The sequence below is a fragment of the Hemicordylus capensis genome, chromosome 2 (assembly GCF_027244095.1).
Source record: "Hemicordylus capensis ecotype Gifberg chromosome 2, rHemCap1.1.pri, whole genome shotgun sequence".
Taxonomy (NCBI): domain Eukaryota; kingdom Metazoa; phylum Chordata; class Lepidosauria; order Squamata; family Cordylidae; genus Hemicordylus; species Hemicordylus capensis.
Genome location: NC_069658.1, coordinates 304844217 through 304865005, shown reverse-complemented (window position 1 = coordinate 304865005; position 20789 = coordinate 304844217). Strand labels below are relative to the sequence as shown.

The following is a 20789-nucleotide window of genomic DNA, read 5'->3' as shown; positions in this document are numbered from 1 at the left end:
AACGCTCCTTGCGCACACCTTCTACTGTGCTACATGCACTGACCTGGGGTGATGTGGGACTCTCCTTCCCAGTCATATAGCAAGGTTGGAGTGGGCCCTAGGACAAGAAGTTAAAATGGGCCCTTGCCCCCATGGGCCCCTTGCTGCCTTCTCTCCCACTCTACCCCATATCTTTGTTGCAGAAGAATGGCAAGGACATGGTGACAAACAAAACATTTTGGGCATGCCTTTCTCTTGTTCCTTTTACACACTCCCGACACCCTGCCTCTGAGAGCCCATGGGTAAGAGGTTGGGAGAATGACATTATAGTCAATGAACGTCCATATATTATACTACCCACAAGCAGACAGCAAAAGTGAGCAAGGTGTCTCATACCGTACATACAAACATGTATCGGGTGGGCTGATAAGACCATAAAGCATTTATTTTATTAATTTAATTTACTCACAGTGGTTCAACTGGCAATGGTCCCTCTATCTCATATTCAAGCCCTATTACCTTAGGCTTGACAAGAACACTTCGCACTGGAAAATATTATAAATTAGGAAACATTACTAAAACAAGTACTCCAGTTTTTCTAGAGTATCTCATGATTTTTTTAACACAGAAAAAAACGAGTATCTCATTTTTTTGTTGTTATTATAAGCAGATCAATAGGACTGTTAACTTATTTAAGGAGTTTCCTCAAATGTTACTGAGGAAATAGTTTAAATATTTTATATTAACTTATCTCTGTTGTAAAAAGAGAATGAATTTTTTAAATCACCAAGTTTAACACTTGTGTCAGTCATGAAGTGGCGTTAGGAACCAGAATGTAAGAACAGCCCTGATGGATTAAGCCAAGAATCTACTTAGACTAGTATTCCAATTCCATCAGCAGCAAGACACATATGTCCAGAAAGACCACAAGCAGGCAGGCAACCACCTCCCCACCTCAGCCATTTGTCTACTGAATGGTAATAAGGTTGATTTACCTTACAATGGCGTTATAAGAATTACTAAGACAATGTGTGTGAATCACTATATAAATGCTATATATAATTGACAATGAACATATTAAAATACTTTGAGAAAATGAGACGAATGGAGAAAAATATACATGATACATCCAGATCAAGGCTACAGTTTTTGCTACCTGCTGAGTTTACACCCTTTCTCTGGGCTGAGCCAAGTCCTCTTGCTTCCCCTGCCCCCTTTTCCTCCTCAAGAGGGTGTGTGTATATATGTGGAGTGGGGAAGCTGTGAAGGAGAACAAAGGTGTCTGGGGAGAGCTGGGGAGAGAGAGTGTGTGTTTTGGTGCAGGGGAGCTGGGAGTAAAAATGTTGTAGCTAAGGCCTTGTGGTCTTTGCTGATGAGGAGTGTTTTGTTTTGTTTTTTGCTGAAACCATCAACAGCATGGAGAGACTTCAGCTGCTGCTGCTGCACACAGCTCTTCCAGCAGCAGCTGCACCTGTATCATATCTGGAATGCTCCCCAATAGCTCACAGGGACTTTGGGGTAAATCTGTCCAACATGTGAACGCACACCATCCATTCCAGAGGAGAAGCGAGCTAAAAGCCCCATCTGGAAATGCTCCTGGAGGCTTTACACACAGGGCTTTTACTTTGAATATCCTCAGGCATGGAGTGTGCCAGTCCACTTATTAGCTGTATTTTCCCTGAAGTCCCTGCGGACTATCGGGGACCAGTACAGACAGGACTCTGTTTTCCCCCCAAATCAAGGCTGCACATTCTGGCTTAGCCCAAAGTATGTCTGGCTTTAAAAAAATCTTCTAGTTTCAGCAGCTTTTGGGGAAAAAATCTGAGGCTTCTGTTGTGCCCCTCCACTTCTCCTTTGATGTGTGGAGTGGTCATGTCAGTAATTCAGAGTTTTTCAAAACTCAATGAGGGGAGTTTACATAGGCTTTAGATATGCAGAATGGAAGTAACCTGAGCCTTTTTGTCTGAGCTGATTCCACTAGCCTGCAATTTTCTTCATGACAGAGAGAAAGCAAAGCTCTGATTTCTGCTTTAAACTTCCCTCCCTGCCTCTTAAATCATTTGGGGGGGATGTGGGGGGGGCATGAGGTGATGAAGGCAGTCACTCACAAAGGCAAGGGTTAAGTGTTCTGCTGTTTGATTCAGCTTTTGGCAACCTGTCATGCTGTCTTCCGCTCCTCTGTAGCTGTCAAACTAACAACAACAAAGCTCTCTCACTCTCTGCCTCTCTGCTGTGATTTGTGATTGGTTGGAGAAAAAACCTGGAGTAAGCCAGTGGGATTGCACAGGAAAAAGATTGCAGGGAATGTGGGGAGGAGCTGATAGCTCTGTGGGCGATCCATCTAATCCCCTGAATTAAACTGCCTCATTATCATTCCATCTTCCTGGATGATTTCCTCTTTAAAGACACCATGGGTGATGGATACGTGATCATGGTAATTGAGGAATTCTCCTTATGCTTATCCAACTTGTGACAGTGAGTGCAGCATTATTAATATACAACAATAAAGTTCAAGTGTTTTGCATAGCAAGAGGAATAGTTGCAAAATAGTTGCTAACTCCAACTGAAGCTATTCCTTCCTGGAGATCCCCCATACACACACACACACACACACACACACACACACACACACACACACTTTTCACTATATATTCAGGCTTGTTTTCAAACATCAACTATAGATTGATGTCAGTGCTGGAGGGCTGGTTACCCTAAAGTGGAGTGCGTGTGTGTTTTATATTGTTTTTAATTTATTTTCCTTTTATGCATCATGCCATTTTCAAGTGGTCTGTGAGGGAAAAGAGACTACACAAACAATCAAGGTAGGTACCTCATTTTATTTATTCAGATATCTCACTTTATTCAGGAACCTCACTTTATTTGGACCCAGCCAAAACGAAGCTGAGCACAGGGTCATATTAACATAAATTCATCATAATATAGTACTCCTAGTGGCACTTACCCATATATCTCTTCATGCTGGCTTCATAATCATTTGTTATCTCAGCTAAGAGCTCTTCCACCAGTTTCTCTCTGGCCTTGCCTTCCATTAGATTTGGAGGAATCAAAGTGAGCATAGAGGCTAACCATTCCTGCTGTATAGGCACCACAGGATTACTTTCTACGCATTTCTTCATAAAGAGATAGTTGGTCTGAAATGACATCATAGTCATGTACATAAACCCTGTTATGCAAGATCAAATAATGGATTTCCCCTTGCTGATAATTAAAAAGATAAAACAGTTACATTTAGTTTGCCTTTCTATCTTGCCTCAGAGGCTTAGATAGAAAACCTTGTCAGGAAATGAGGCAAACTTCTTTTAGCTAAAGTTGACATGCAGAACAATATAATGTCATTGCAGAAATTATACACATCAGGTTACGTCACGGCACAGGATGAAGAAGGGAACTATATATTAAGGCAGGGTTGCTCAACTTTTGCCCTCCTGCAGATGTTGGCCTACCACTCCCATAATCCTTGACTATCGGCCACTGTGGCTGGGGATTATGGAAGATGTAATCCAAAAACAGCTGGAGGTCAGCTGTATTAAAGACTGCACTGTATCAAAGAGATCAGTGGAAGAAATAATTTTGAACTATTTAAACAAACAAACAAACAAAAACCCCACAAAACCATGTTGGACTATAGTATCTGCCACCTGGTCCGCAAAACAGCATGGATTATCTAACACAGGTCTGCATAACATATAACTCACTAAGCCAAACACTGCCTACCACTCATTTAACTGCTAACCTCACCTGGAGCATTTCCAGACAGCAGGCTTTACCGCAAGTTTACTGTGAAGCTTTCCTGCAAATTTGAATTTGCCCCCCTAACCCCCCCCTGCAAAAAAGTAGATTTTTTTAACCCCGGACATAAATCGGGCTATGTTTCAATGCATAGTGAAAATCTCAAATAGGGTGTGGAGTGCTCCCCAAGAGCTCGCAGGAACTTCGGGGTAAAACTGGCAGATATGTGAACACACACCCTCCATTCTGAAGGACAAGCGAGCTAAAAACTTCGTCTGGAAATGCTCCTGTTTTTGCAGTCCTAGCAAGACCAAAAAAACATGAAGTCTGGTAGGTTGTGTTTGGCTCAGCGTTCCCCTCCCATCAGCCTGACTGACAGGCTTTAGAAAATTAGCACAGAGTACTCCCATTGAAATTAATAGAATTAATTTCAGTAGGAGTGCTTACAAGTAACTTAGGCCACATTCAGACATAATGGCTCACCACAGTTAATCCTGGCCAAGGTTGTAACTCCATTAAGCCCAAATGCATGAAACCGCAGTTAACGGGCTGAAAGCTACCTCAGGTTTGTCTCACCAAACTCCAATTGGAACCTTCAGTTCTCTCTATTGGAACCTTCGATTCTCTCTAAAGTTCACCGCCTACAACTGAGGTTTTGCCCCCAAAGCATTATGTCCGACTGCTTACACACCTATAACTGCAGTTTCACACCAATTTTCAAACCTCAGTCATAGAGGTGGCAGTGCAGACCTGCCCAAGGACATGGCTGCTCCATGTCTTTGCTGCTTCTCACAGATAGCCTCTCGGAAAACCAGCCCCACACCTCCTGTCAGCTACACAGCTATGGAGTTGCCAGGCTACAGGGACACCGCCACGCCCCATCCTGGCCTTGTCAGCCTGTCAAGCTGCACAGTCGCTCGGGGGCAGTCCCAATTCCCACTCTGTCCCTTGCTTCCCCCACCTGGCAAGCAGTAGGGAGAGGGAGGATGGGCACCAAGTGTTTTGCTCCCTGAGAAAAGAGCAACAGTTGTGTATGTTCACAAACACTCCAAGTGGCAACATGGGCAGGGCACCACTATTCCTTCTAAGGTGCTCACATTCATACCAAATCCCAGCCCCTCGCACAGTGGGCAACATGGGCAGGGCACCACTGTTCCTTCTAAGGTGCTCACATCCATACCAAATCCCAGCCCCTCGCACAGAAGATTCTGGTGGGCATGCAGTCTCTGCTGCACCCGCCACCTTGTTTCCCCCACCCCTGGCTGGGAAAATTGCCGAGCTTTCCCCAGCCGGATTGCCACCACTTCTCCCTCCTTTTCTCTCCCCGCCCTGCCAGGCCTCTTCCTCCTCCAGTTCCTGCTGCAGATCACGATATCTGCAGCCAGAAGAGGATGGGACAGAGGACAACAGGGGGAGGCAGTGATGGCTCCTCCCCACCACGGCTCCCTCCCCAGTGGCTCCCTGCCCCAGCAGCACAGATGGAAACTGGACCCGGGGGCCTGGAGGTGGGGGGTAGGAGGATGGGAGGCAGCAGTGGTGGCTCCCCCTAGCAGTGGCTCCCCTCCAGCGGTGTCTCCTCCCCCAAGTCACAGAGCTGGGGGTGGAGGGAGGAAAATGGGAGGCAGCATTGGCTCCCCCCATGGGGGGGGAGGTTTAAAAAAATGTGCACTGTGCTTTCCGCAGTGTAAAAAAGAAAAATCATTGTGTGAGAGAGTGTGCATGAGTGTAGTGTATGTGTGAGTGTGTGTGTCTGAATGTAGAGTGTGTGTGTGTGTGTGTGTGTGTGTGTGTGTGTGTGTGTGTGATGTACACACACTGCCTCATTGCTGCTGCCCAGGACAGACCTCTCCCTGATCACTATTTTAAAAAAATTAGAGGGAAAACTGCATGGCACCCCTACACAGTTCCAGAGGGGAGCAAGTGCCCAGAGGAAAGGGTTTCCTGGGGTTGGGTACCGTATTCCCTCTAAGGCGTGCAAACATGCATGCTCTCACAAGTTTTTTAAATATCCGCTTAGTTAAATTTTAGATCCCACTCAGGTTGAATCAGGAACGCCCCATTCGGAATGTATGTGTGCATACACTGACTTGTATTCCCGCCCAGAACTCATTACACACAAAAATGAAAAAAAAAAAAAATAGTGAGAACACTGGTTGGGTATAAAAGGCAGAGCAGCAAAGTTCTATTCTTTCACATATAAATTGGGGAAGGGGGGGCAGCCCCTTCCCTGGGTGAGGATATTTGCTCCCTAGTCTTGCTCATGAGAAGAACCGTCTGTGGGCACTAATATAAAATGCATGAGATAGTATTCAATTTGTACTCGGTGGTACTCTCGGTGCATGCTGCAACACTGGCCCATTGGCCCACGGACTGCTCTCTCAAGAGAGTGACAGACTAAGGGGAGCGAGGGAAGATGATCTATGCATGAAAGTCATGGGGACGGGTACTTAGACAAGTGCTGTCCTGGTCTCAGCGACTGCTGCCAGGCTGCTGTTAAACCCTGAGCCCTGCCAATCTGCATGCCCATGTGGGGATGTGTGCCCCTGCCCACAGCCCCACATGAGCCAATGTCTTGGGGTAGCTTGAAAGCAGGGGTATCCTCTCCCAGGAATGCCTGTGCTGGGAGATCTGCATCGGACCCAGCCTGGGATCTTTTAATGGGTTTAAAGGTCCGTGCCAACCCTTGGGTCTACACCATTGATGCAAGCTGGTATGCCCTCACATGGGAGGGATGGCTAGCATGAGCATGGCATCCCCTCTCTGGCCGCAGAGCAATTTTTTGGGGGGGAGGGGCTCCTGTCCCGGTTTGAGAGGCCACCACAAGCAAAGATTCTGTAGCTTCCAAGCGCTATCTTTCTCACTGAAAAGTTGGAGAAGGGGCCCAGCCCCTTCCCCTTTGAGGGGTTCTTGCTCCCCAGACTTATTCATGATCAAGGCCAGTTGACAGGATCAGTAGAGCCCCAGTATGTCTGTAGTGCCCCAGTGCTCTCCCCAGAGGAGAGCACGACTGCGAGCAATGAGCCACCTGAGCCGGGGCACAGTGCTCAATCATGAGAGTGAAGGGCCATAGGGACACCCCACAGAACTCATGAGAAGAACAATCCAAGGGAAGGAGAAAGAACAGCCAACCACAATCACCAATATTATGTGACAGCAAAGAGTCCCCTTCTCTCACAAATAGACCTCTCACAGGAGTGTCAGACCATTGAGGCTCTATAGAGAGCAAGGTTGCTTTGTGGATGGCAGCCCCGGAGACAGCTTTCCACATCTTGGGTACCATGGCCAAGCTGCTGCAGAAATGTGCCACCTGCCAGCCGGCCCACCCATGTGGACATGAGAACCCCTGCCCGCTCCCCTGAGGGACAGCTGGGGACCAGGGATCCCCTCCCCGGCAATACCCATGCCAGGAGATCTGCATATTGCTGCATGCCGGGCCAGACCCAGGAATTTTGAATGAGTTTGAGGGTCCGTACCACAGCTTGGTGTCCACACCATCCATGCAAATGGTGCTATAGGCACGGTTAGAAAGGCTGCCCCCTAGAAGGGATTCCTGAGCAGCCAAGTTATATTCTTTTCACAAAACGGTTGAGGAAGGGGGCCCAGCCCCTTCGCCTTTGGGGGCTTTGTGCCTCCCCCAGGCTTACTCATGATCGAGACCAGTCACCTAGGTCAGTCTTGGGTCAACTGTAATCCTTCTTCAAGGATCCAGCCACCTGACCCAGGGCTCACTGACCAGGCATGAGAGCAAGACTATGGGGACACCCCCAGAGAACTCGTGAGAAGGGCCACTGCAGGGAGGGAAAGGAGATAAATGCCCAGACAAAGCATAACTGATTCAAGAGGCCAATACATTCCCTTTCCCAAACAACACCTCCTTCATGAGAGTGTCAGGCCATGGGGGCTCTGAATAGAGCCAGGTTGCTGTGTGCAGGCGAATCACAGGGAGTACTGCCCCAGAGACTGGTTTCCTTGTCTTGGTGACCGCAGGCAAGCTGCTGTGAAGCTGTGTCCCCTTCCAGCCCACCCATGTGAGCCTCTGTCCATGCCCTGGAATGTCTACCCCTCTGTCCCATGGTGGCTGGGGAACAGGGGCTTACATCTCCAGGAAATCCCCACAGTGGGATATCTGCATACAGCATGACAACGGAGTAGGACCAGGGAATTTTGAATATTTAAAGGTCCGTCCTGGTGTCAACTCCTCCCTCCCCTCTACATATGCACTCAGACAAGGAGAAAGGGAGTGTCTAAATGGCCTCTGGGTGAATGAAAATCTGCACATGGGAAGAAGGTGGGGAGGTTCAAGGGGGATCTGTTCTATTTTTTATAAAGAAAGGGTGGGGAAGTGGGGTCCAGCCACTTCCAAGGAGGGGTGTCACAACCTTCGCTTACTCATGAGCAGGGCCAGGGAATAAGAATCACTCTCATTTTTAGAGCGATACTTCCTCTGTGATGATGATGGGCACCAAAGCCCATGCAGACTATGCCCGCTCATGAGAGTGCATGTGCACAGGTGTGCCCTCACCTGCGGTCAACCGCACTGCCCTGGAGTTGGTGGAGAAGAGCAAATTGCCCTCTCCTGCAATTCCTCATGCCCACTTATCTGCATTTGGCACACAGGTGGAGTGGACCTGGGATTTTTAAATTTGTGCAAATATGCAGTCCTATTAGCTTACTCCATGGCCGTGCATGCAGCCAGGCTATGGCACATTGGGTGTCAGGATCTCCTCTTGGATGCATGCAAGGCTTCAGAGGGATGAAGGGAGAAGAAGGTAGTTGAGAATATTTTCTATTTTTTAACAAAGAGAACTGGGGGGCCCACCAGAGTAAGGCCCCCTTAGGTTCCCTGGTGCTTAAGAGGGATAGCTTGTTAATGGAACTGCCCTGGGGTGATTGGTAAACACCCCAAAATTGCATTCAGGCTTTGTGTGAGGAAGTTAGCTCAGAGTGGAGCAGTTCCACATCAGAATAATTTTAATGCAAAGTGTTGGTTACAGGCTGAGAAAGAGAGAGAGATGTTTAGAAACAGAGAAGGTTTTATTTGAGGGTAAGGGGTACAATGGAATAAGAGTGTCACTAAAAGCAATATTGTTACTGAAGTAAAAGCAATACGTTACAAGATTAACCATACAACTGCTAAGAGGAAATTTAGCTTATTGTCCAGATTGAGGTAGCTTCTAGGCTGGCCAGAGAAAGGAGGCTCAGAGAAACAGCCTCTTGGATTTAGGAGAGAAGATTCAGAGATAGAGGGAGCCCAGACTGGAGCGCAGCAGTTATCAAACAATTTCATTTCTTCCTTCAGTAGCAGGTGGGTCTTCGTGGCTATGGAGCAACTGAAGGACCCTTGGTGGTAGACTGGGGAGCAGCAAGCAGCAGCAAAGAATCAAGGGAGTTAAGTAGCAGGGATGGATACAAAGGGCATCTGTTCTCATGAAGTCAACTCCAGGTGGTGACAAGGAAGGCTGTGCAGATCAGATTCAGCAAGGGAGCCAATCTAGGGCCTGGAAGCAGGGATGGCCCGCAGAGCAAAACACAGCTAAGTGGTATAGCAAGTGTCCACTGCAGCATTCAAGTAACAGGCAATTCCACAAGGTGGCAACCAAGTGGATAGCACTGGAGACCAAGGGGAGCACACTGGCTCAAGAATCCAGGGGCAGATAAAGCCCAAAATGTGTCCTGAGGGGACATTCCAGTTGACCTTCTTTCTTGGCTAGGGACATTCCGGGGGAATCTCTAAAGATCCCATTGTTTTTGCCTGTTGTGCTGCACTGCAACACAATGTACAAATAAGATAATACAAATGGAGTGGTTGAACGTGCAAACATGGGAACTCTTTTCGGTCGGAAACACCTAGTAAACTAATCAGCGTTTTAATGGGTTCATCTCTGAGTTCCTATCGCCCACTCTAGCCTTCTTTTGATAAGGACGGAATGCACATTCGAAGAGCCTTATCTGAGTTCCCTGCTGAGATAATTGGCCTTTAGCTCGTTTGAGGCATCTATGGATGGGAGGTAAACCAAAGATGGGTCAATTGTGCAGAGCGACCTTGAATGGAGAGTTAACTGTTGTAACTTAGCTTTGAGAGTCTACTCAGGTATCCCAGCAAAGGGAAGGCACAAGGTAAGCTCCCTTTCAATTTGGCCCTTGTGCAGCTGCTAAATCTAGGGGTAACTGTCCCACTGCCTACTAAGTGACTGTTCCCCAGTAAGCCAACAAATGGAGAGCTCATGATGCTGTGAAGCTTCTGAGCATGTCAAAAGTGAGACCCATAAGCCTGCAGTCTCAAACATAAGCAAAGAGGCTTCTGGGAGCCAGCAGAAAAGCAGTGCTAGCAGCAGGCTGTACTCATGAGCTCGCAGTCTGAGGGTGGGGATTTGCCATTTTACAGATGAAACCAGTCTACATCCCCAGTAGACTGGCCCTCTCATGAGAGTGCTAGCCAACTCAGAAGCAAGCTGCCGGCCAGAAGGAAATCACTTGGGTCAGGACAGGCTGCTTTTCCAGTGTCACCCCTTGTGACATCTTTCCAGGTTATGGTGGGACAGACCCCCTAGCATTCTTTGCCATCCTCCATCTGCAATCCCATTCTAGCAAATGTGGATTCCCCCCTCCCCTCCCACAATGAAAGCAGAATTCCACCACTGTTCCCTCTAATAGGGACTCCCATAATTCCCAGCCAAAGGCCACTGCAGCTGGGGATGCTGGGAGTTGTAGTGAAGAACATCTGGGAATCCCTGTTAGAGGGAACAGTGAATTCCACTCCCCACCCAGCCCCAAAACTACCAAGGAATTTGTGCTTGTTTGGTGCTTTCGGGGTGCCGGGAAGGCAGCAGTGCCATGACTGGCAGAAGCAGCACTGGCACTGCAGGGCATTTAAAGGGCTTTCAATGTTCTTTCCCTGCTGAAGGAGGGCAGAGCGCTCTAAAAATGCACAGTTGTGCTTGGCATGTCCCTTCTATATTGTGGCAAATTACAACCGAGCTGCTGATGCAGTGACACTTTGCCCACAGTCGGGCCATGGAGCTGGCTGGGATTGGCCTCGGAGGCCGAGCAGCAGGGAGGGGCTCCCCTCTCCCGAAACTGGAGTTTGGCTGACCACGTTTTAGTGAACATCTGCAGTGTGAATTGGTGTAAAAAATTGGAACCTTGGCCACTTTTAACTGCGGTTAGCCATTACAGTGAGGGAAATAAGTATTTGATCCCCTGCTGATTTTGTCCGTTTGCCCTCTGACACAGAAATGACCAGGCTATAATTAGAATGGTAGGTTTATTGTAGCTGTGAGAGACAGAACAACAACAAACAAACCCTCAAAAGCCCAATGCCCAAAAGTCAGCGATGGATTTGCATTGTAGTGAGGGAAATAAGTATTCAATCCCTTCACAAAAGATGTCTTAGTACTTGGTGGCAAAACCCTTGTTGGCAATCACAGAGGTCAGACGTTTCTTGTAGTTGGCCACCAGGTTTGCACACAACCCAGGAGGGATGTTGTCCCACTCCTCTTTGCAGATCCTCTCCAAGTCAGAAAGGTTTCGAGGCTGATGTTTGGCAACCCGAACCTTCAGCTCCCTCCACAGATTTTCTATGGGATTAAGGTATGGAGACTGGCTGGGCCACTCCAGGACCTTCATGTGCTTCTTCTTGAGCCACTCCTTTGTTGCCTTGGCTGTGTGTTTTGGGTCATTGTCATGCTGGAATACCCATCCACGACCCATTCTCAATGCCCTGGCTGAGGGAAGGAGGTGCTCACCCAAGATCTGACGGTACATGGTCCTGTCCATCGTCCCTTCGATGCGGTGAAGGTGTCCTGTCCCCTTAGCAGAAAAACACCCCCAAAGCATAATGTGTCCACCTCCATGTTTGATGGTGGGGGTGGTGTTCTTGGGCTCATAGGCAGCATTCCTCCTCCTCCACACACGGCGAGTTGAGTTGATGCCAAAGAGCTCGATTTTGGTCTCATCTGACCACAACACTTTCGCCCAGTTCTCCTCTGGATCATTCAGATGTGCATTGGCAAACTGCAGACGGGCCTGTACATGTGCTGCCTTGAGCAGGGGGACCTTGCGGGCACTGCAAGATTTCAGTCCTTCACGGCATAGTGTGTTACCAATTGTTTTCTTGGTGACTATGGTTCCAGCTGCCCTGAGATCATTGACAAGTTCCCCCCGTGTAGTTCTGGGCTGCTTTGTCACCATTCTCATGATCATTGCAACTCCACGAGGTGAGATCTTGCATGGAGCCCCAGACTGAGGGAGACTGACAGTTATTTTGTGTTTCTTCCATTTGCGAGTTATCGTGCCAACTGTAGTCACCTTCTCACCAAGCTGCTTGGCGATAGTCTTGTAGCCCAGTCCAGCCTTGTGCAGGTCTACAACCTTGTCCCTGACATCCTTTGACAGCTCTTTGGTCTTGGGCATGGTGGTGAGTTTGGAAGCTGAGTGATTGCTTGCTTCTATGGACAGGTGTCTTTTATACAGGTACTGTAACAAGCTGGGATTAGGAGCACTCCCTTACAGAGGGTGTTCTTCATCTCAGCTCGTTACCTGCATATAGTGAAAAGACACCTGGGAGCCTGAAATCTTGCTGGTTGATAGGGGATCAAATACTTATTTCCCTCACTACAATGCAAATCCATCGCTGACTTTTGGGCACTGGGCTTTTGAGGGTTTGTTTGTTGTTATTCTGTCTCTCACAGCTACAATAAACCTACCATTCCAATTATAGCCTGGTCATTTCTGTGTCAGAGGGCAAACGGACAAAATCAGCAGGGGATCAAATACTTATTTCCCTCACTGTATGTCTGAATGAGGCCATAGTGTGGATGTGAGTCAGTGACTGTAGAAGCCTGTCTCCCTAACTGTAACACTTAAATGTGTATGTTTTATGTATATATTTGTATACACACACCAACTTACAGGTTACAGTTCTGAGATGGGCTACTTGAGTCACTGGCTTACACCCAGAATAAGTTACTCATAAGCAGTCTTACTGAAATTAACGGGACAAGGACTTCCTTCCACTTTGCCCCACCGCTCACAGGTATGGCGAGCCTTCGTATGTATATAAATTAATACATATTTGCATTGGTGTTAGTGGGCCCTGCCAGGGCACTGGGCTCCAAGGATTTGCTGAAGAATAGATATTCCTCATATTTTAATTCCTTCTCTACACATTCTTTGTACAGAATTGGAATTGCCATAGGAATCATGCAATATGACTAAAATATTTGAATGCTTTGACTTACTCTTATTTTTTTCTGCTCACTGTTCATCTGTTGAAAAAACAACAAAAATACAAAATCAGTATAGCACAGTGGTTAGAGTTTCAGACTCCAATTTATAAAATCAAATGACAAGTCATTCGTATAAAGTGGTGGCCTGCAAGGCAGTTTTCCACATCATCACCTCCTGCTGCTGCTGCAGAGTCACTGAGAGGGGAGGAGACAACAGACCCTCTTTCCAGGAGGGAATGGTTGCCTTAAAAAGTGCATGCCAGCGATGCCGTGCGGAGGCTGCAGGGAACAGCTCTGCAGCCCTGCGCAGCCGTTTGGAGAGTGGGCACCACTGGTGGAATAGCAGCGGGGGGGGGGGGGGACCAAGAAGGTAAGAAGCTTCTTGCCTGCTTTTTAAGGGAACTGCTGCCCGTCCCGTCAAGCTGGTTCAAACACTGGCACCTAAGCCAATTTGGTGCTTCCCAGAGGAGGCGCCAAACTGGCTGGTGCACATCTCTAGTTGATATTCACAGTGTAACAGGTACATAAAATGTAACAAAGCTCAATACTGAAAGGCCAGGAACACTATCACTTGTTTAAACAAAAGGGACAATACACAGAGGAACAATTACAACGGAGTTATAATAAAATATCCATCATTTTAACAGACACATCACCAGCCGTGACAGCACCAACAATTACATCACTATTTGTGCTAGTATGAATCTGTCATTTTTTACTAGCTTCTCCATCTCCTTCTTTGACTTGTGTAACTTAAATGCAATCCTCTGCTCAGTTTACTTGAGGATATGGAATATTTCCCAATTATTTGAACATAGTCTAGTTTGTCTGAACAATGACTGATCCAGCCTGTGCTTGATTGCAACTCCTGAGGATGCAACCTCAGTGTATGTCTCAGATGCATGGGAAATGTCTGTGAATTGTGTGTTGTCTGTTGAACTTTAACTATGGAATTCAGGCTCCATGCAAGTCTTGGTAACTTAACTGGGTTTATTAACAGAGACTAGATTTTGTGCCATGGCAGGGTTCTTAATGCAAACCTACAACAGGATTTCTTGAAATCCAAGAGAAGAAAGGAAAGGAGGAGTCTGGATTGTGTTCAAAGGGTCAGTGCACAGTTCATTCACTGTATCCAAATATGACACAGGCTGTGCTGTAATGCTCTCAAATATAGGCTATGATAATAGTATTATATCTTAAGACTGATTCAAAACTTACAGTAGCAGGCAATTCTGGAACAGGAGGTTCGGCCTCTCTTTTAGCAAATGCTTCTAAGGCATTTTTGTATTCTTTTGTAGCCTCAGTGACTCTGAAGTAAAGTTAACAGTTAGAAAATAGGAACATCTATAAACAATAATTTGAAAAGTAATGTAAGATCTTGCAGAAGCATAGATTTCTCAGTGTTTCCAAGATTGTTACACAATGAGAGAACAACCAAACTAAATTATTTACTGTAGACAAAATTAGCCATGAAACAATTTGTCATTAATTATTTTATCCCTACTTTGATACAATATATCCCTCAGTATATTGTACAATATCCCCTTCTGCAGAACATATTTCCCAGTAAGTAGACTTAGAACTGCAGTCCAAGAAAATTCATAATTCATACAATGCACTCTGACTGCAGAATGTCTGTCTTCTGTTCTGAGAGGTATTAGCACAGAATTCTAAACTTCTGCTACAGCAAATCTGCCTGTGAAATAAAGGCTATAGTTAGACAAACAGGGAATTCTCTCTCTTGCCTAGAATTCCCTTGCCTAAAATTCTAGAATTCTCTCTCCCTTGCCTAGCACCACCCCGCCACCCCCAGTGCTGACTAGAATGTATTTGTGGATGAATGCAGCAATTAATTGCTATTTTTAACTATTTTTAAAATGGCTTTTACTATCTTTCTGCTGCATTTGTTTTAATGTTGTATTTTTATGTACTGCTGTTTTTGTAAATCTCCTAAAGCCTTTGGAGTCAGCTGGTATATGAATCAACTAAAATAATAAATACATTGTTAGTAAGGATGTGCAGAACCGGTCCGATGGTTCGGTCCGGGAGTTCGTGGGTTCGTGGTTGAACCGAACCACCCCCCCTTGGTTCCATCCAGACCGAACCACCGGTCCGGTCCGGCAGGTCCGCGAACTTTTTTTTTTTTTAATTAAAAGTAACTACCTGTAGCCCCTTTGGGAGGCTTTCTGTAGCCACGTGTGTGTGTGTGTGTGTGTGTGTGTGTGTGTGTGTGTGTGTGTGTCTGCGAGGGTTCCCTCTCCCCCCACCAGCCTCCCTATGGCCTCACAGATGGCATTTGCGCATGCGCAGCGGCATCCAAAATGACCGCCGCTCGCCTTTATGGAGGCCCGAAAGAGTCAAAAAGACTACATTTACCCGGCTGTGGCGGTGATGAGCGATTGTTTAAGTGCTAACTTAGCCTCCTCAAAGCCCATCACTATAAGAGCATCCTGAGATAACCCATCATAATACAATTTCTGTAGGAGCGACCTTTTCTACTTGGTGTTAAAATTATCACCTAACGTCAGTGGGACTAATCCAACAGAATAGAAAGATAACCTGAACCAATAAGCAAAGATATTTAACCATAACCCTGTCTATAGTGGTGTGCACGAACCAAGCTGGTTCAATGGTTCAATCGCAGACCGAACCAGAGGCTCCTAAAAGACCCCTGGCACTCCTCAACAGCCCGCCTGCATAGCGCGGCTCCAACATTGACTGGCCTCTGTGCATGCATGGAGTACGACCAGCCACCAGACCGGTAAGGCTCTTTAGAAACCTTTTTAAGGATTCCCCCATCCCTTTGCTTGTAAAGGGGGATCCTTATCGGAATCCCCTTTACAAGCATAGGTCTCAAACTGATTTGAACTGGTTTGACTCAGTTCAACCAACGGAACTGAACCAGTGGTTTGAGACCAGTTCATGGACTGGTGGTTCGGTCTGAATACAGCTCAAATTCAAACTGAACCACAATAAATGCTTCTGGACACACCCCTACCCATCTCTACCTTGGTTACACCAGCTTCCCAGTGGAGAACATTTGATACACAGCATGCTACATGGAAAATGTTTCTTTAAAATGTTGATTGCACATCCTCCAGTGAGGCAAAATTTCCATATGGACCAAGCAGTGCACCATACAAAAGCTGTGCTCGGGCTTTAGCTAAAAATAGCTTTATTGATGCTGGAATAAGTAGTGCCCCTCTAATAAAGTAAAAAGATTGTATGGCAGATGTCGATTTGGGGGCATTTTGAGAAACATAATCCAAATGGGCACTCCACCCACCAGAGGCTTGAAAAACTACACCCAAATATTTAAAGATTTTAACTTGTTCAATTTCATAGCCATTCAACTGCCAAGTACGCACTTTAGGATAGGGATGTGAGAGCTAGCTCAGGGCTGAGCCAGATCACACTTGAACTGGCCCAGCTTGAGGTCAAACCAAACCTACCAAACCAGCCTGGGTCTGGTTTGGGCTTTATAAAAAATGGGAAAAAAAGATGGACTTACCGCCATTGCAGAGCTTCAGAGGTGCTGCCACGGTCATGCTGGGGGGGGGGGGTCATCCCCTGATGTTCCTCCTCCCCCTGCCAGTCTCAAATGGCCCATTTTTGGCCACTTGAGGCTTGGGCCTCTATGCACTGGCGGTGGCCATTTTGGAGGCTGCTGCACATACACACTAACCATCTGCATGGCCGGGTCCAGCCACACAAATGGCCAGTGTGCATGCATGGTGGCCTCCAAAATGGTTGCTCCCAGTGCAGAAAGGCCCAGAACAGCCCTGAAATGGGCTGTTTGAGACTGGGTGAGACCAGCAGGGGAACATCAGGAGACAACCCCCCACACATGCAAGGTCATAGCAGCACTCCCTGAGGCCCTGCAATGGCAGTAAGTCCACCATTTTTTAATTTTAAAATGTTTTTTCCTCCTGTCCCCCGCAAGCCAGGCCCAAACTGGTTCGGACTCAAGCTGGACCAGGACCACTCTAGTGTGCACAAAACCGGACTGGACCCAGTTTGGATCGAGTCCAGTTCTACTCTACCAAACTGGGTTTTCCGGTTTTGTGCAAACCCCTAGACAGTAGCAAATTACTAGTCTTTGTCTCAGAACAAGAAAAATGCTGAATCATCCCCTCTGAGCTTTCTGGCAAAGGCTTCTCCCAAAACATTCCTTTATTTCTGGTAGTTCACGGCTGCCACCACCACCCAATTATCAACAGAACTTGACCCCACCCCCTGCCCCAGGCTTGGATGGAATCCCAGGGAAACTCTCTTTCCTCTTTTACTGGAAAAGTACAAAAACTTTCCACATGCAAACCTACACATGGTGAGAAAACTGATAGATTTTCTTAACAGAACTAGGAGTGTTGCACCAGAGAAAACCCCCTTCCAGCCTCTTTCCTGAGTCAAAAATCCACTCAGAGAGGCTTTCTAAAATGGCAAAGAACAAAAGAAACAAAAAGCTTTATTTAGAATACTACAGATGGCTTCCGTCTCAGGCTTTCTCAGCTTTTAGTTACAGGTAAAGAAAATGCTCAGTAGGTTACAAGGATACTTCAAAAGCACTCCAGATGATATTGCGGCGGCACACTTTAAAAATTGCGGTTACCCAGTTGCAATGAACAAGGGTGTAAGAAAATACAAAAGCACTTTTTAAAGTTTACAGAGTCTTTTGCAATGCCCTGGCTGGATGGATTTTCTTAGCTTAGTTGCATTACAAGTAAACAACAAAACAGGTTCAGGGGTATACAAAACACACAAAAGAAATATAACTTTCTAATGCAAAATCTGACTATCAAAATGTTCCCTATGCTGAATCCCCTTTTCCTTGAAAACTCACTCAACACCTGATGAGAATCAAGCTTCCTGCAATCCTGTCTCTAAAGGATCTGTAGTTCCTTTCGCAGTCATACTCCATGGCCACATGTCCTGCTCTCACCCTCAGCCTGCTCCCTTCTAACCAAGAAACTCTTATCTTCCTCCTCATGGCTCTCTAGGTCCCACCCACCTGGTGTGTGGATTGGCTGAGCCCTGGAGTTCACCAGCCCATCAGTCAGGACAGGGTTCACTTCCAGCTAACTCTTTAGGGTAGAGGATGGGCTGATAACTACAAGGATGCTTAGCAAAAGTAAGGATCTTAGTCTTAGTGTAATTGATCTCTAAAATTTCTTGTCACAGAATGAGGCAGAAGAACATAATGCTTGTTTTGGGCAAACAGGGGTCTGAAACAGCACAATCACATCTTCCGCATAAAGTAGTATTGCAGTAGGTTTATTTGCCAGCTTTGGAGGATGTTGGGTGAGATTATTTAGGTGAGATACCAGAGGATTGATACGGAAAATAAATAATGATGGCAGCAATACAACCTTGTCTAACGCCTCTCCATGTTAGAATTTCTTTAGTAAGATTACATACCTTGCACACTGTAACAGACTTTCAATCGGGAATTTTCATGGAGTTTAAACTGTAGGAGTAACAAGCATCTATCTTAGGGATGTGCACTAACCAAGGTTTGTGCACTGGTTTGGAGCCAAATTGGTTCAGACAAGGTTTGAACCAGTTTGGCACCACGAGGAGGTAGTGGCAAGTGGGATCTTAAAAAAAGAAGAGAGCAGGTTCTTACCTGCTCTCTGCTGCCACATGCAGCTTCCTGCTGTGAAGGCACTCGTCCCAAGAACCTGCACATAGTACTGGCATGCACATGGCATCCACACATGTGCCAGCGCCATTTGCGTGGTCAGCAATATCATACTGACCATGCAAATGGCGCTCACGTATGCATGGACACCATGTGCATGCTGGTGCTGCACACAGGTTCTTGGGATGAGCACCGCCGCAGCAGGAAGCTGCATACAGTGGCAGAAAGCAGGTAAGGACCTGCTCTCCTCTTTTTTAAAGATCCCGCTCACTGCTCCTCTAACTGTGGCACCAAACCAGTTCAGACCTCATCCGAACCAGTTTGGTGCTGGACACGGAACCTCAGTTCCTGCACATCCCTATTCTATCTATGGTAGAATTCTTTAGTATGCACTACAACTTGACTCTAGATATCAAGTCAAGAGCAAATCTAAAATCAATAAACGCAGCATACAATGTAGTACCAGGTTTATCCGTATACTAACAGTAGGATGTGTAATGTGGCAATATCAGACACAAAAGAAATCTATTTTTCTCAGAGATGGGATACATTTTAACAGGTTTTGTACTAATTAACTGAAATAATAAAATGCTATCTAAATTGGGAGAATGGAAAAAGACCAGGGTCATGATTTATTTATTTATTTATCATATTTCTATATGGCCCAAAACATGCATCTCTGGGCAATTTACAATTAAAATAATAACAAAAGGACGTTAGCTCCAGAAGCATCCTATTTGCAAATTGACCTAAAAAGTAAATTAATAGTATTTTTAAAAATAATTGAATAAACCGTGATTTTAAAAAGGAGACACACTCTTTCTTATGATTAACTAATATTGTTTGAGGGTGCCAAAAAGCTCACAAAGGTGGAGTTGCTTCTCAACTAAAGTGATAAATATAGATTTCGGCTAACAGAATTTTTATGTTTGCACTACTATTTGAAGACACCATCACAGTCAATGACAATGAATGTCCATAGATGCCTGGATAATGAGGAAGACTTGTACACTCACTAGCTATATTTTGAAAAGGAATAACCTTTATAAACTCTTTAAATAAATGAGGCTAATTATTCTAGCACTACAAATTGTGTCCAGGGGGATTAATTCCTGCTCTCCTTCACCCTTATACTGATAATAAGCTTGAAGCAGAGCAATTGGCTAGTATTCCAACTGATCAGAAAACCTGTTCTGACCTGTTCTTGTGCCTTTAACAACAACCTGATATGCAGAAATCTGCAGATGAAGTTTTTCTGTACATAAAGCTGCTGTTAAAAGCATAGTTACAGTGGCCAGTTAAAATACTGCATGGAATCCAGGGTGATACAGATATTCTCCGAGACCTGGCATAGAACTTCACATCCGATGGAAGATGCAGAGTTTGATATGAGTACAACTGTTACCCTTTCTTAATGTCTACGATGTATAACATATAATGTAGCAGTTTCTGTATAAATCTCTTTGAATACTTTTTTGTTGAGAAGTTGTATATAAATAAGTATATAAATATGCTTAACAATAAAACTATAGAAAAAGGTATCTCACATGATCTTATTAAGCATCTTTTGCTGTTCCTTAACTCTTCGGTATTTCATCAACTTTTTTTGTGTTTCTGTCAACTCCTTGGATGTGGAGGGCAAAGCTATAGGTGGTAAGTGAATGTTCCATGCATCATCATCTGGGACGTCCGACGATTTACCCGGTGCTGACATCTAAAATAGCAAGCAAACAATTCTAAGCACGGGGGAAATGGTCAGATTATTAAAATTAAACTTGCATAAAAATCAGCATACCAAACACAATAGAACAACAAAATAGCATGGCGCGCGCACGCACACGCATACACACACAGAGTGATTTTAATCTAGATATAAATAAGCTGTAGTTTCTTCATTATTGTGTGAGCAGACGTGCATAGCAGCCATAACCTAATGTAAATCATTTTTCAAGACACTTGCTGAAGTGTGGAGACAGAAGGTTTCTAGATAGTGGTCTGTTTTTGTATTAACATTTTATTAGCATTTCAATTATTTAAATCTAAAATAACAAAACTCCATATGTCCACCCCTGATCTTTCATACAGATGGAAGGAGAGAAAGAAAAACATACAAAAGAGCCACCACCCTTGAAGCCTGGACTAAACACAAGTCTCAGGTATCTGTCTATGTGAAAAGAGTTCCATAAAAGTTTTCC

General features: G+C 45.6%; 1 protein-coding gene across 8 annotated transcripts in view; it reads right to left on the bottom strand.

Annotated features, from left to right (window-relative positions):
• The window catches only part of DNAH12 (dynein axonemal heavy chain 12), a 277218-nt gene that overhangs the window by 243129 nt on the left and 13300 nt on the right, over positions 1–20789 (bottom strand). For all 8 annotated transcript variants that reach the window (XM_053291166.1, XM_053291165.1, XM_053291159.1 and 5 more), the window contains 5 exons: positions 20142–20308; positions 14175–14265; positions 12969–12995; positions 2942–3131; positions 449–524 (listed from right to left, as the gene is read on the bottom strand). In XM_053291166.1, the coding sequence (XP_053147141.1) occupies positions 449–524; positions 2942–3131; positions 12969–12995; positions 14175–14265; positions 20142–20308 (551 nt within the window). The remainder of the gene's footprint in view (positions 1–448; positions 525–2941; positions 3132–12968; positions 12996–14174; positions 14266–20141; positions 20309–20789) is intronic.